The 16,592-nt window shown below is 39.1% G+C and overlaps 1 protein-coding gene across 10 annotated transcripts in view; it reads left to right on the top strand.

Annotated features, from left to right (window-relative positions):
- SSH2 (slingshot protein phosphatase 2) overlaps positions 1 to 16,592 on the top strand; it is a 412,119-nt gene that overhangs the window by 250,316 nt on the left and 145,211 nt on the right. Inside the window, exon 1 of one of the 10 annotated variants that reach the window (XM_077165400.1) lies at positions 11,182 to 11,417. The exons of the other annotated variants lie outside the window; for them this stretch is intronic. Within the exon in view, the coding sequence (XP_077021515.1) occupies positions 11,290 to 11,417 (128 nt within the window). The 5' untranslated portion in view covers positions 11,182 to 11,289. Of the gene's footprint in view, positions 1 to 11,181; positions 11,418 to 16,592 lie in introns of those variants that run through there. 10 annotated transcript variants of the gene reach the window in all.

Genomic DNA, 16,592 nt, shown 5'->3' with positions numbered 1-16,592 from the left:
TGCAACTGCCCCAGGCATAGGCAGAAGTGAGCTCTTTTGGGGTCTTATCTGGAGCCTGTGCCTTTCCCAGGGGAGGCGTGAAGCCCTACCCAGGTGGAATCCCTCCATCAAGGAATTCAGACACCAGGGCTTGGTAATTTGAAGCCATTAAAACCAGCCTACAACCTCTCCTCTGTCTCTACCATGCCCCCAGCAGGGAGAGTCTGCCAAAGTTAAAGGTACCGCATCATCTTATGCTGGTGGGACCTGCAGTCAGACAAGCGCCACATACTGGGCAGGATAAGAAAAACAGAGTCCAGAGAGTTCACAGTAAAGTCTTTCAACCTGCTGGGTCTCACCCTCAGGTGACTCTTTCCTCCTGATAGGAGGCCAGTTTGGTCTGGGAAAATCTGGCTGGGGTCTATAATATCTAAGTAGACCCTCCTAAGTGTGTGTGTGGGGAAAGGCACCACACAAGCAGGGTAAGAAACAAGAAAACAAGAACTGAAAAATTCTCCTCTGTTAAACAAAACTTATGCTAAAGGTCCAGATAAAGCTGAATGGAATGTCAAAGAACAGATAGACAACAAATTCATCCAGCAATAAAACCCTAGATAAAAGAAGTAAAAGCAATCTCCAGAATAAACTAATTAAGGTAATTAAATGCCTAGACGCCAGCAAAAAATAACAAATCACACTAGGAAAATTGAAGATATGGCCCAGTCAAAGGAACAAACCAACAATTCAAATGACATACAGGAGCCAAAACAATTAATTCAGAATGTACGAACAGACATGGAAAACCTCATCAAAAACCAAATCAATGAATTGAGGGAGGATATAAAGAAGGCAAGGAAAGAACAAAAAGAAGAAACTGAAAGTCTGAAAAAACAAATCACAGAACTTATGGGAATGAAAGACACAGTAGAAGAGATGAAAAAAACAATGGAAACCTACAATGGTAGATTTTGAGAGACAGAACATAGGATTTCTGAACTGGACGATGGAACATATGAAATCTGACAAGAAATAGAAACTATAGGGAAAAAAATGGAAAAATATTAGCAGGGACTCAGGGAATTGAAAGACAATATGAAGTGCATGAATATACATGTTGTGGGTGTCCCAGAAGGAGAAGAGAAGGGAAAAGGAAGAGAAAAACTAATGGAGGAAATTATCACTGCAAATTTCCCAACTCTTATGAAAGACTTAAAATTACAAATCCAAGAAGTACAGCGTACGCCAAAGAGAATAGATCCAAATAGACATACTCCAAGACATTTAATAATCAGAATGTCAGAGGTCAAAGAGAAAGAGAGGATCTTGAAAGCAGCAAGAGAAAGCAATCCATCACATACAAGGGGAGCCCAATAAGACTAAGCGCAGATCCCTCAGCAGAAACCATGGAGGCGAGAAGACAGTGGGATAGTATATTTAAATTATTAAAAGAGAAACACTGCCAACCAAGAATTCTATATCCAGCAAAACTTTCCTTCAAAAATGAGGGAGAAATTAAAACATTTTCAGACAAAAAATCACTGAGAGAATTTGTGACCAAGAGACCAGCTCTGCAAGAAATACTAAAGGGAACACTAGAGACAGATACAAAGACAGAAGAGAGAGGTGTGGAGAAGAGTATAGAAAGGAAGACTATGAGTAAAGGTAAAAAGAAGGAAAATTAGATATGACATATAAAATCCAGAAGGCAAAATAGTAGAAGAAAGTACTACCCATGCAGTAATAACACTGAATGTTAATGGATTAAACTCTCCAATCAAAAGACATAGTCTGGCAGAATGGATTAAAAAACAGGACCCATCTATTTGCTGTCTCTACTCAAAGGACATGAGGCCAAGGATTGTGCAACAGGACTGAAAATAAAAATCAGAAATGGACAGCACAATATTACCTAACTGTAATACAATTATGTTAAAACACTGAATGAAGCTGCATATGAGAATGATAGAGGGAGGAGGGCTGGGGCATAAATGAAATCACAAAGAAAGATAGACAATAAAGATTGAGATGGTGTAATCTAGGAATGCCTAGAGTGTATAATGATAGTGAATAAATGTACACATTTAAAAAATGTTTTTGCATGAGGAAGAACAAAAGAATGTCATTACTGCAGTGTGCTGAAAATAGATGGTACTTAATATTTTAAAATTTCAACTAATATGTGAGACTAAAGCAAAAAATGTTTATTTGGTACAAATCTATACTTTGACTAGTGCATCTCCTAATATAACTTATGTAGATAGTTGATTGAACACTGTAAATACATGGAACTTTGTATAGGACATGAGATTTTGTTGGTTTGACCAGGTGATGCCCTGATGAATCCCAGAGTGATTTGATCAGTGAGTGGAAAAGTATTTGCAAAGTCCCCTTCGGGGAATGGTGAGAACGGAGGAAAACTCAACTTCCCCAAGTTGAATTCTTGATATTCTCACAAGCAGTGTGACAACCAAAGCTACAGGCTGAGCCCCCAGTCTTGGGGTTTGAGCATATGAAACTTAACCCCACAGGGGATAGGTCAAGCCTACTTAAAATTAAGCCTAAGAGTCACCCCCAAGAGAACCTCTTTTGTTGCTCAGATGTGGCCTCTCTCTCCAGCCAACACAGCAAGCAGACTCACCACTCTCCCCCTGTCTACGTGGGTCATGACTATCAGGGGTGTGGATCTTCCTGGCAGCATGGGACAGAAATCCCAGAATGAGCTGAGATTCAGCATCAAGGGATTGAGAAAAACTCTAGAATGAGCTGAGACCCAGCATCAGGAATTGAAAAAACCTTCTCGACCAAAAGGGGGAAGAGTGAAATGAGACAAAGTGTCAATGGCTGAGAGATTCCAAACAGAGTTGAGAGGTTATCCTGGAGGTTATTCTTACGCATTAAGTAGATATCACTTTGTTATCCAAGATGTAATGGAGAGGCTGGAGGGAACTGCCTTAAAATGTAGAGCTGTGTTCCAGTAGCCATGTTTCTTGATGATGATTGTATAATGATGTAGCTTTCACAATGTGACTGTGTGATTGTGAAAACCTTGTGTCTGATGCTCCTTTTATCTACCTTGTCAACAGATGAGAGGAACATATGGAATAAAAATAAATAAGAGGGGGAACAAATGTTAAAATAGATTTAGTTTGAAATGCTAGTGATCAATGAAAGGGATCAGTAAGGGGTATGGCCTGTAAAATTTTTTTTTTCTGTTTGTTATATTTTTCTGTTGTCTTTTTATTTCTTTTTCTGAATTGATGCTAATGTTCTGGGAAATGATCATGATGATGAATATGCAACTATCTGATGATATCGTGAATTGCTGAGTGTATGTGTTGGGAATGTTTGTGTTTCTTGTAATTTTTTTTAATTAATAAAAAATTTTTAAAAAAAGATTGTATATAACTATGTTAGTGATATTGCATATACTAGTAAAGACTGGAAAGAACTTAAATCCCCATCAGTAGAGGACTTTAAATAAATTATATATGATCATATGGGCGAATACTATGGAATCCTTTAGAATGAGGTAAATCTATAAACATGGAAAAATTTCCAAGATATAATGATAAGGTAAGGGGAAGCAAGAATCAGCATAATATGTATAATATAATTTTTTTTTTTTTTTTTTTTTTTTTTTAGACAGAGAGAAGGAAGGAAGGATAGAAGGAAGGAAGAGAGGAAGAAAGGGAAACATCTTTTAAACATTTTCTTGTTTTATTGTATTTTGTTTCTCCGTTTTCGTTACATGGGCTGGGGCTGGGAATCGAACCGAGGTCCTCCGGCATAGCAGGCAAGCACTTTGCCCGCTGAGCCACCGCGGCCCGCCCTATAATATAATTTTGTACGTGTGTGTGTATATGTGTTTCTTAAAGGGCAGCTACAATATACTAATGTTTGTGTATGCAAGGGAAATTTTTGGAAATATACTTAAGAAACTATTAACAATAATCACCCCTGGGAGTAGGATGACGAGAATGGGAAAGGTGACTTTAACCTTCCTGAATACTGGGAGGAGAAAAAGTTTTAATCATCAGTATACTTTTTAATTTTTTTTTTAATAAAATGTTCAAAGAGTTGGAGTGGGGATTAAATGGTTAAATGTTTTGTAAAGTGTGTTGGATGTGAAAAGTGACCTATAAATGCCTGTTATTTTTACTTAACAATAGTGTATGAGGCTTTTGTAACTTGAAGAATGCAGCATTTCAGCATGTCTTCCTTCAGAAGCATATGGTGGTTAAGATCAAGGAGGATGAATGCCTTGGAGATCACCTTGTATGGAGTTGATATGCCGATCTTTTCAATGTTCCTTATTGCTCTTACATGAAAAGTTCCACGGAAAGGATTGTAAAAGCTCTGTGACATTGTTAGAACTGAGTGTTTAAAACTATTTTCAAATATTCTTCTTTTAAATAAAACTATTAGCTACATGGTGATTGCAAAACATGATTGCTTTTAAGAGCCTTTGTTTATAGTTGGGTTTATTTTATTATATGTAGAGTGTCTTTGACTGAGTGTAGTGAGATACCTCTTGGTGCTGTCTGGGCAACAAGTTTGAAAATTTGGAGTAATTATCTTGAGAGTTTTATCTCAGCATTTTACAGATTAACAGGAGACAGAATATTGTGCTACTCTAGGTAACAGGCTTTTTGTAACTCTTTAAGTGTTGGTTTTCTCCCTTTGACACTCGGGGGATTAATTTAATATTTATTCTCTAAATCAAGCCCTTATAGAAAACATAAAAATACAAATGAATATTCTGATTGGTATAATCATTTTTCCCTGTAATCAGATAGTTTTAAAATATAGCTTTATGTTAATGCTATTAATGTTAAAGTTTTAAAAATACAAATATTCAGTAAGTGGTATAGATCTCACATTACTAAAATTTTCAATCTTGAGTTAATGTAATCAAGTACCTGGTAAATGATAAGTGGTAATGATATCATGGGCTTTCTAGATGAAATGATGGTATATAGGGAAAGTTTGTATTTATTTTAATTTTCATAAATTTGTCAAATTCTGGGAATAAAAAAAGAGCAAATACAAAAACTTTCTATTTTTTGCTGATTGGCCAGTTAATGGGTGACAGTGAAAATTTGGTGTTGTGTCATTCACAAAACACTTGTGTCTATATGTTTTAATAAGCCTGAGGTAGTTTTATAGTCCACACTTTAGGAATAAAGAAACTAGGGCTGGGATAGATTAAGGTTTGCCCACAGACAAAGTAGTAGAAACCATATATATCAGACTCTGTGATATTGTAAAAAAAATATTTTTATTGATAAAAATATTCTTCATATACATACATTCCATATATAGTATACAATCAGTGGCTCACAATATCGTCACATAGTTGTGTATTCATCACCATGATCATTTTTTAGGACACTTGCATCTCTCCAGCAAAAGAAAGAAAAAAGAAAAAATGATATATGCCATACCCCTTACCACTCCCTTTCATTGACCACTAGTATTTTAATCTATTCAATTTATTTTAACCTTTGTTCCCCCTATTACTTATTTTTTAGCCATATTTTTTTACTCATCTGTCCATACTCTAGATATAACAAGAGCATCAGACATAAGGTTTTCACAATCACATAGTCACGTTGTAAAAGTTATATCTTTATACAATTGTCTTCATGAATCAAGGCTGTTGGAACACAGCTCTACAGTTTCAGGTACTTCCCTCTAGCCACTCCAATACACAATAAACTAAAAAGGAGGTATCTAAATAATGTGTAAGAATAACCTCCAGGATAACCTCTCAACTCTATTTGAATCTCAGCCACTGAAACTGTATTTTGTCTCATTTCTCTCTTTCCCATTTTGGCCAAGAAGGCTTTCTCAATCCCAGGATGCTAGGTACTGGCTCATCCTGGAAGTGCTGTCCCACCTTGTCAGGGAGATTTACACCCCTGGGAGTGATGTCCCACGTAGTAGGGGGAGAGCAGTGAGCTCATCTGCTGAATTGGTGTAAAGAGAGGCCACATCTGAGCAACAAAAAGAGGGTCTGTGGGTGTGACTCTTAGACCTAATTTTAAGTAGGCTTAGCCTATCCTTTGCAGGAATAAGCTTCATAGGGGCGAACCCCAAGATAGAGGGCTCAGCCTATAGATTTGATTGTCCCCACTGCTTGAGAGAATATCAGAAGTTCTCCAAATGGGGAAATTGGATATTTCCTCCTTTCTCCCCAGTCCCCCAAGGGGACTTTGCAAATACTTCTTTATTCACTGCCCATATTACTCAGGGATATATCAGAGCATCACACTAAGCTGGACAAATCAACAAAATCTCATGCCCTATTTAAGATTCCATGTACTTATGGTGTTCAAGTAAACTGACCACACAAGTTAATTTAGGAAATGCACTACACAAAATATAAATTTTGCACCACTCCCTTCTGTGTCTCACACAGAAGTTGATGTTTTAAATAAGGATGATATCTCCTTTACCCTGTATTCTGATTTAGCTTACTCTATGATATTTTAATGCTGCCCACTTTAACCAGTTTTTCAGATTGGTGGAAAAGAGTAGTGAGAATTATTTCTAGTCTAACGCTTTCATTTTCTCAATGAATAAACTTAAAGCCCACAATGGACCTTACCTCAAGGTTGCCAGACAGCCTACATTACCTTCTTATTCCCCCAGAGTGCATGCGTGCAGCATGTGCATGCATGTGCACACACATACAGACACAAACTTTCTTTAATGGCTTGAAGAAAAGCACACAGGTCTTTTCTCTGTCAGTTTTACTTTAGAGAAACAGTCAAAAAATAAGATATATGGAACAGTTAGAAAGGTTTAAGAAAAATTTTTAAATTATAATAGTTGTGCACTCTGATCCGAGATTCTTTGGGGAATCTGGCTCCTTGATTTTATTCCTAAAGGGCAATCTCATCAACCTTGCTCTTAGGATACACACTTAAAGAGCCAGCGAGGCCAAAGAATAAATTTTTGTACCAGGCATATATTCTAATGCATGTTTTTTTTACATGTATTGACTTAATCCTCACAATAATTTCATAAAGTAGGTGTTAATACTGAACCACAAGTAACTACCCAAAGTCTGCAGTTAAAGATGACGCTAGGATTTAAACCCAGATGGGCATTACTGCTTTAAATTAGATGACTTTATTTCAAGTAGTTTAATTGTATTTCTCAGAATCTCCAGATTAGATGAAATTCTTTTCTCTAAGATTCCTGATTCTCACAGGAACAGATTTGGGGGCATTTCCTTAGAATTTAATAGTCCCATTCTATAGATGAAGTTAAGTGACTTGGCTAGTTTTAATTTAATTGACTGTATTAGAACTAGAACTGTATCAGAACTAAGTTGATGCTATAAATTAATACTGTCACTTCATAGTTCATGAGCTTATGTCAGTTCAAGTGATCCACCCACCTTGGTTTTGTCTAGAGCAGCAAAAGCAGGTCCATATCCTCCATTCTTATTTCAGTGCACCTCAGGACTGTCCTGGAATACAGTTAGATCAGCATTTAAGTCTCCAGTACTCAAAAGTTCAGAGTTTTTATACCTTACGGAGGGACACATGAAAACGTATAGTAATGGAAATACCTTATGGACAAAAGGGACATCTGTTACTTTAAGAATTTTAAGTGCTATTCACATATGAGTCTATTAAAAAATTAGTTTGGTCATAAGTAATGCTATCAAGAGCCAAATTAACATTTTGCAGTATTCACATTTCTGATTCTTGGATGTGTCAGCAAATGACCTGAGAAAATTCCTTTCAAATCTTCTAACTCAAGCAAGAATATAAAGAAATGCAGCAATTTCTCTTCAGGGCCTTTGTATAAATTCTTTTTAGAGAAAGCCCCTCTGACTTTGTATGGAATAGAAAACTAGCTTAGTTTATTTCGTGCTGTTCAATCTAATTTGGAATCATTTTTTAATTCCTAGATGCTTGGGTGCAGAGAGCTTGCTCCCTAGAGCCTTGTCTCCTGCCATTGGAGAATAAAAGATTAAACTGAGCTGAAACTAAATTGATTGACATTTTGACATTCTGCAGATTGTGAAAAGGGAATTTGTTCAATTTTTAAGAGACAGTAGCAGAAAGAACTAAAGGTGGCCCGTTTGCAAAGATTATTTAATTTCTTTCTTTAAAAACCAAGAGGCATGTTCTAGCACCATCCCAATTTTCCTATATTATAGTTCGAAGCAAGAATCTAACTTTGAAAGCTTTTGAAAAGGCCTGGATGGGAGTATTAAAATAGTCTCCTTAGCTGAATGAGCACTAACAGAGGTCCTTTGAGGGGAACAAAGGACCATGCATTTCTGGGGCATCACCGTATACATATTTATGAAACCTATATTTGTAGAGTTTTTAAATGGAAGAGTTATTAAGTCTGAATTGAGTAAGATACATTTCCTGCTGAATTCTTTTTCATATGACTACCATGCCATCATCATTCCTAAACCGTATCATTTAGTATTGTCTTCAGTAAAATCCAATCTCTGCTGTGTTGTGGAAGAAGTGGGCTCACCTTAACCATGCTCTTCTCAACTGTCTGCTACCTAGTTTTTGATCACTACAGGAGAATGTAGTAAGTTATAGCCTGGAAGAAGTTTCAAACTGGCAAGTTTGCCAGATATTTTAAGCAGTTTATTTTGGGGTGTATCAGCAGATTTTTTCTTATACTGCCATTTGGGTGCCTGCTGACACAGCCTGAATAAATCTTTCAAACATTTTCTTTCCCAGAGATGGATGATGAAGATGACAATGCAGTGAACTCGGGAGCCAGGCCTGTCGTTAACTCTTCACTTGCCAAGTGGTCCCTTCCTATTACCAGATCGCTAGGAAACTTAGATATCTCTTTCCAGCATGAGGCTGCAACATTTTAGGTCCCTCATTGCCTTGGTAACAGTTTTAAGTTTAATGGAAGGATCAACTAATAAAACAGTGGTTCTGTTTTTAGGCATAGAATTTGTAGTTTAGATTATTTCATTACTAGGATTTTGAAAACTGCCAAACTTACGAATAGGAAAAGAGAAAAAAGATTATATAACCAAACTTATTTCTTCCTGATTCTAGCCTATGTTGAGTCTTCCAGTGACTTCTTCCTATGCTTTATATATGTATATTAGTTAAGTATTCAAAAATGCTGAAAATACTGATGCCTGAAAATATTTGTCCTGATGAGACTGGAAGAATGAGATAAGGCAACTAAATTTGAATTGAATTGAATGCCTGTGCCATCCCTGCCACATTATGTGAATCACTACATTGCTTGCTGGGGAGAGAGAAGATTCTCGCTTTATAGAGAGCTGGTTCCTGCTCAGGTGGAAGCCACTGTTGGGGGGAAGATGGTAAATAAAGGCTTACAACCATAAAAGCACTAGGGAATATGGTTTGGTGAGAAAAGCACTGAGAAACCTGGAGTCATAAAACCTGAGTTTCTGCCTGAAGGACATCACTTTAAAAACAGGTAATCTGGCTAGATCCCCAACATTTCAACATCTGTAAAATGAGAATTTAATCCCTAATCTGCTCTCCTCACTTAGTATTTTGGCAACGAGTTCACAACCATGGCAGCACGTTGGAATCTTCTGCGGAGCTTTGAAAAATACTACCTTCAGATAATAATTTGACCGGTCTAAGGTGGACTGACCATGGGGATTTAAAAAGTCTCCACAAGATCGCCACACTGAAAGAGCTGAGGGGTGGGGGGGGGGGAAGCCCTGGGAAGAGCTGAGAGAGAAAGCTACTGAAGCCAGAAGCTAATCCAGAAAAGAAGGGCCAGCAGACCCTGGTCATGTGCCTTGCTATCTGACAGAGGTATCCCAGATGCTAACAGCCTTTCCTCAGGGAAAGTATCTTCTTGATGCCTTAATTTGGACATTTTCATGGCTTTAGAACTCAAAATCTGTAAGCTAATAAATCCCCATTGTTAAAAGCCACCCCATTTCTGGTATATTGCATTTCAGCAGCTTTAGCAAACCAAGCATGGTGTGTGTACTGGAAAACTGTTAGGGGTCAGATTGTGCCCCCCAAAAGAGACATCCAAGTCCTAACCCCCAGAACCTCAAAATGCAACCTGATTTGGAGACAGGATCCTTAGAGGGTATAATCTAGCACATCAAATTAAGGCACACTGGGGTTGGGTGGCCCTGCTCCAGTACAACTGGGTCCTTGTTAGAAGGGGGGACTTGGACGCAGATTGAGGAGGGGAGAACGCAACGAGACCACAGTGCAAAGAACACCAGGGACGGGTGGGAGCCCCTGCCAGGAAAGGGGCTGGCCAGAGCCTCCCCTGGAGCCTTAGGGGGAGCGCAGCCCCCACCCCTTAGGTTTCAGACTTTGGCCTCTGGAACCATGAAACAATAATTATTTGTTGTTTTAAGTTGGCGACACATTGTTACGGAAACCCTGGGAAGACTACAACAAATACTAAACAGAATGAGCCATATCTGCATCTATCAACAAATGTAAATCTCGGAAGGTTAATACAGAGTGAAAAATGCAAGTTGTTGCATGTTACGTCCAGCAAGATGCTATTTATATAAAAATTCAAAAAAGTCTCCGCACGTGATTCATATGTGCAACCAAGGCTGTGAATCCCCGTGGAGTATAGCTAAAAAAGCTATAAAATTGTTTACAAGTGTTAGCATATGTTATTGACAGTATAGATAGGATTTCTTCCGTCATAACTTCAACTGTTTCCTAAAACATAAACACACACACACACCTCATCACATATATAATCTCTGAATTCCCTCAGCTCTTAGCACCTAGGAAGCCCTCGATAAATATTTATTGCATTTGTGAATATGCGGTCTTTAAAAATCAATTTTAAACTCATTCGGAAAATAGGATCTGTTTGACATACACTGTGTAAGAGCCATTTAAGAGGCACTTTGCGTTGAAACATTTCGCCTTAAAGAAATAAATGCCTTTCCAGCCCACCGGCTCGCTTAACTCCTTCACGTAAGCGGTAGCGTCTTGGGGCCGACCCTTGGTCCCCAGGTGGGAACGCCGGCTGCAAGATCCGCGTGGGCGCCGCGAGCTCCGGGGCGGAGCGCCGCCTGGGCGGTCAGACCCTCGGGGCTCTCGGACCCTCCCGGCCCGCCCCCGCCGCCGCGCCCCGCCCCGGACGCGAGTTGAGGGCGGGTTGCTGGCTGCGCCGGGCGGCCGGGACTCCACTGCGGAGCCCCAGGGCTTCGGCGGCTGCCTCCGGGCCATCCGGCGTTCCCGGCTCAGCGGCCGGGGAGTCCGCGCTGCCCGCGCCTGGCTCTCGAGCCGGGCGGGGGCCGGGATGCCGAGCTGTGCGCCTTGAACTGGCCGCATGATCCCAAGCACGTTGGCCCGCGAGAGCAAAGCGTCTCCCGCCTGCACCTGCAGCTTCGGCGGCCCGGACATGATCCCCTACTTCTCCGCCGACGCGGTCATCTCGCAGAACGCCATCAACCAGCTGTGAGTGTGCCGTCCACCCTCCTGCTTCCGCGAACGCTCGAAAAGTTTGCTTTTCAACAGCCGCCTTCGCCAACATACTGGGGAGCGATCGAGCTAGCAAGTCGAAATCGCAGGCTGCGTGCTTGGGGGTCCAGGGGATGGTGGAGTAGAGAAGTGGGATAATTCGTGGAGGAAGAAACTGGCCCCAGGGGGTAGGGAGGTCAGGAGAAGCGTTTGCGAGAATTTCTAGTAAACTTTGGGGGAATGTGGAAATGGGGTTGTCCCGGGAAGTTAGTTCTGGTGGCCAAGTGACCGTCGAGCCGTACGGCAAAGGAGAGCCAAGGGCAGTCGCCGTACGTCGGAACAGCCGGCCGGAAACGCGAGGGGCTCCCCTGCTGGTCCTGCTGGTGACCAAGCTTTCGTTTTTGCTTTTGCTCTTTTGTTTATATGTATATGTTTGCGCTTGACCGCAGGTTTCTAGTGAAGCTCTTCACACAGAGGAAAGTAGTTCATTCTTCCCTCCTACTGGGTACAGTCTGGAGTTGTTTCAAAGAACTGGACTAAAGTAGTTTGACTCCTTTTCTTTTTGCCTCCCCCTGTAGTATTAGGTGCTCACAACCTTACTTATACACACCAACTTCATGCACTGAAGTGCAAGAATTCATGCTCATCTTTAATTCGTAGCTGTTTTCGAAGTCTGTAGAGTTGTTGTCCTTCCCTTCCGTTGTGGTTTAGCTATGTCTGAGAACTGTTTGTTTTCAAATTTGTGGTAATCTCACCTCACAGTTATAAAGCTCGTCGTATAGAAACTCCACCTATTCAACCTGCATCTTTAAACCACAGTAGTGATTTATAGTTGATAGCAGCAGTTTGCTCTGCTTCGTCTATTAATTAGCACTTAACTCCAGAGTGACTTCAGAGAGAAGCGTCATCTTGCTGAGGTTTTCTTAGATTTTTTAGCTCTAAAGCACCGCTACAAGTCAACCTCTAAACCCTGAAAAACGGCTTAGTGTCCAGTAACAGGCAACTCTTACCCCTTGTTGAAGGAACTGGAAATAGCATTTAAAGTGATTTTTAGATAATCTCACACCTAATTTCTTATTTTAATTAATGGTTTGCCCCTCCCAAATCAGATTAAACTATTTGCGTGTCACCTTTTTTCTTTCCTGTTCATTAGAGGTAAAGCTGCTAAAGAAATAGCCAAAAAATAAAGAAGTTATTTTACTGCCCTGTACTGTATACTCTTCACAAACTGCCTTACTTACAGCTTCCCTAGGAAAAAAAAAGGACAAACAGAATGAAAGAGAAGGAAAGGAGTGAATAATCTGAAACTGTATAACAATCTCAGAATAATAGTGTTATCAGTATTTTAAAAATGAAAAACACAGAACTTCTAAACTTTCGGGGAGAAGGAAGTTTTGAGTCGTGCACTCTGGCGTGATCTTAAAAGCCCAGATTTCTGTTCCTGCTAATTAGTGTCTTTGACTAAATCATTTGCCTAAGGTTTCTTTTACTATAAAATGAGGATACAGGGGTTCCTGCCCCAAAGAAACATAAGGGATCATGTATGTGGTAATTCTTTTCAAACTATAAAGTCCTCCACAAAAATAAGTTAATTGAGGTGATATAATAATGAATAGCTGTCATTTATAGAGCACTTGTACATTATTTAAGCATCCTAACAATCCTATGAAATAAGCTGTTCTGTTTACAAGAAATGAAGCTAGGGCTTAGAAAAATTGAGTGATTGCTCAAAGCCATATAGCTAGTAAGTGACAAAACTATCCTTGGAATATATATCTGTTGGGTACCTAGGCCAATGCTCTCATCCACTATAAAAATTATATTCTATTTTAGTAGTTGCCTACTTGGCAGGCTTAGGAATTTAATTTAACACAGCTCCAGCTTAATGGTGTAAAACTTATTTGCTGTACTGAAAATTTTGTTGCTAAGACCGACACTCTCGGTATTTTTCCCCTTAGAACTGATATTTTCTAATAACATTGACTTCTAAATAGTATTTATTAATACTGCTTTAGAGGTCATGTTTGTTTAGCATTCATATTATGCCCAGTTCATCATCATTAAAAAAATATCTAGAGGGGTGCAAGGGTAGTTCAATGGTAAAATTCTCACCTATCATGTGGGAGACCTGGGTTTGATTCCTGGTCCATGCACTTACCAAAACCCAAACAAAAACAAGCAAAACAAACAAAAATTCAAATGGTGCTACAATAATGGGATACTCACATGGCAAAATAATGAAATGTTACCTGCTATACAGCATGCAAAAATATATATATAAATATGTATGTGTGTATTTATTTATTTAGAGATCATTTTGAATAGAGCCCTAAATTTTATGAGCTTATACATAATACACTGTTGCCACCTAAACAGACGTTCTTAACTTGGGGTCCTTGGACACCTAGAGTTCTTTGACTTGGCTTCAGAAGGTCCATAAATGCCCTGAGAACAGATGAAAATGTTGGGTAGAAAGGTATATTTTTAAATCAGGTTCTCAAAGTAATCTCTGATCTCATAAAAGATTAAAAATCTCTTTCCTAAATGAATTACTGTTCCGAAGACCTAATACTCTAAACCTCAACTGGTATGGGTATTTCCCTGTGTTAGTAAATTAGTAGCAGTGACTGGTAGGAGTAACTGAAAGATTCAGATTTGGGGTCATAAGATAAGACTGACAAAAAAACACCCATATGTTTTTGGGTGGTTGAGAGCAGCAGCACCTTGCCATATGAATATTTTTAACCCAGTGATTTTCAGACCTTGGCTGTACATTAAAGGTACCTAGATAACTTTAGGAAATACTGGTCTCTAAATCCTACTCTAGAAATATTTAATTGACCTAGAGTGCAGTTGAGACACTGTGATTTTTAAAAGTTCTCTGTATGAGTCTGATGTTCAGCCAAGGTTGAGAACCATGCCTTGGGCTGAAAGGAGAGTCAAAAAAAAAAAGAGTAATTCCGCTATCATATTTCTGTTTTTTTCTTCTTCCAGAAAGTTAAAATTTGTTACCGATACTCTGATAGAATTAGTTGTTCTGTAGAGCTAGATTTTCTAGTTAGTTGAAGGGGTTCCACAGCCTTTATTTAATTATCTGAACTTTGTACTTTGAAATCATTTCAGACTTAAAACTTGGGGCAGTTACAAAAATGATACAGAACCCATACAGAGAATTCCAACATACTCCCACTTAGATACCCAAATCCACAAACTTTTAATTTTTTTTTTTTTTTTTTTTTTTTTTTTAGAAAGAAAGACAGAGAAGGAAGGAAGGATGGAAGAAAGGGAAACATCTTTAAACATTTTCTTATTTTATTATATTTTGTTTGTTTGTTTGTTTTTTTACATGGGCTGGGGCCGGGAATCGAACCGGGGTCCTCCGGCATGGCAGGCAAGCACTCTTGCCCGCTGAGCCACCGCGGCCCGCCCAACTTTTAATTTTTTGCCATATTTGCCATATCATTCTGTTTGTCCATCCATCCATCCACCCATCCATCCATCTTTCTGTTTTCTAAGTATTTGAGACTGGGTTGAATACATTATGGTTCTTGAACCCTTTACACTTTCATGTATATTTCTTGAGAACAAAGATATTTGGTAAGCACCTTAAGTAAGTTCTGTTACTAAGTTCAAGAAATTTAACATTGATATGGAACTTATAGTCTATATTCCAATTTTTTTGTATCCCAATAATGTCCTCTTGGGCCTTTTCTCCTCCTCCATTATTAGTTTCAATCCAGAATGATGGATTGCATTTAATTGTCATTGTCTCTTTAGTTGCTTTTTTTTTTCCCGTCGTAGAAATATATACAACACAAACTTTCCCATCTTATTCACTCCCAAGCATACTATTTAATGAGATTAATCACAGTCACAGTTACACTACCTTTACCACCATACAGACTAGAATTTTCCCATTACCCTGAACAGAAACCGTATACCCATTAAATATCAACTTTCATTACCCCTATCTCCCCCAGCCTGTAATCAATTCTCTGTCTCTGTGAATTTGCAAATTCTAGTTATTTCATATAAATGAGATCATACAATGTTTGGCCTTTTGTGTCTGAATTATTTTACTCAACATGATATTTTCAAAGTTTATCAATATTGTAGCATATATCAGAATTTCATTCCTTTTTTTTAAGGCTATGTGCCGGTTTGAAGCTATTGTGTACCCCAGAAAAGCCACATCCTTTAATCCTCATTCAATATTGGTAGGATCATTTTGACAGTTTCCATGAAGATGTGACCCACCCAGTTGTGGGTGGTAACTTTTGATTGGTTGGTTTCTGTTCTAGTTTGCTAGCTGCCAGAATGCAATATACCAGAAATGGAATGGTTTTTAAAAAGGGAGATTTAATCAGATGCTAGTTTACAGTTCCAAGGCCGAGAAAATGCCCCAATTAAAACAAGTCTGTAGAAATATCCAATCTAAGGCATCCAGGGAAAGATACCTTGTTTCAAGACTGCGGATGAAGTTCAGGGTTTCTCTTTCAAGTGAAAAGGCACATGGCGAACACAGTCAGTTTCTCTCTCATCTGGAAAGGTACATGGTGAACATGGTCCGGGTTCCTCTCTCATCTGGAAGGGCACACGGTGAACACGGCATCATCTGCTAGCTTCTTCTCCTGGCTTCCTGTTTAATGAAGCTCCCCAGGAGGCATTTTCCTTTTCATCTCCAGAGGTCGCTGGCTGGTGAACTCTGCTTCTCATGGCTATGTCGTTCTACTCTGCTCTCTAAATCTCTTTCTCCAAATGTTTCCTCTTTTATAGGACTTCAGAAACTAATCAAGACCCACCCGAATGAGTGGGGACATGTCGTCACCTAATCCAGTTTAACAGCCACTCTTAACTAAATCACATCATCCAGGGAGATGATCTGATTACAGTTTCAAATTTACAGTATTGAATTATTCTACCTTTATGAAATTGGATTTTGATTAAAACATGGCTTTTCTAGGGGGCATACTTCCTTTCAAACCAGCACAGTTTCCATGGAGATGTGTCTCTTATCTATTAAAGGTAGGGTTGCCTGCTGGAGTCCTTTAAGAGAGAACCATTTGGGAAAACACTACATAATCAACAGTTCACGCAGAGCCCACATTGCCAAAGATCTTTGGCAATCAGAAGGAAAATGCCCATGGGGAAGCTTTATGGAATAAGGACAGA

This window comes from Tamandua tetradactyla, chromosome 6, assembly GCF_023851605.1.
Source record: "Tamandua tetradactyla isolate mTamTet1 chromosome 6, mTamTet1.pri, whole genome shotgun sequence".
Lineage (NCBI taxonomy): Eukaryota > Metazoa > Chordata > Mammalia > Pilosa > Myrmecophagidae > Tamandua > Tamandua tetradactyla.
The sequence above is the reverse complement of the archived record's forward strand: the minus strand, read 5'-3'. Positions and strand labels throughout refer to the sequence as shown.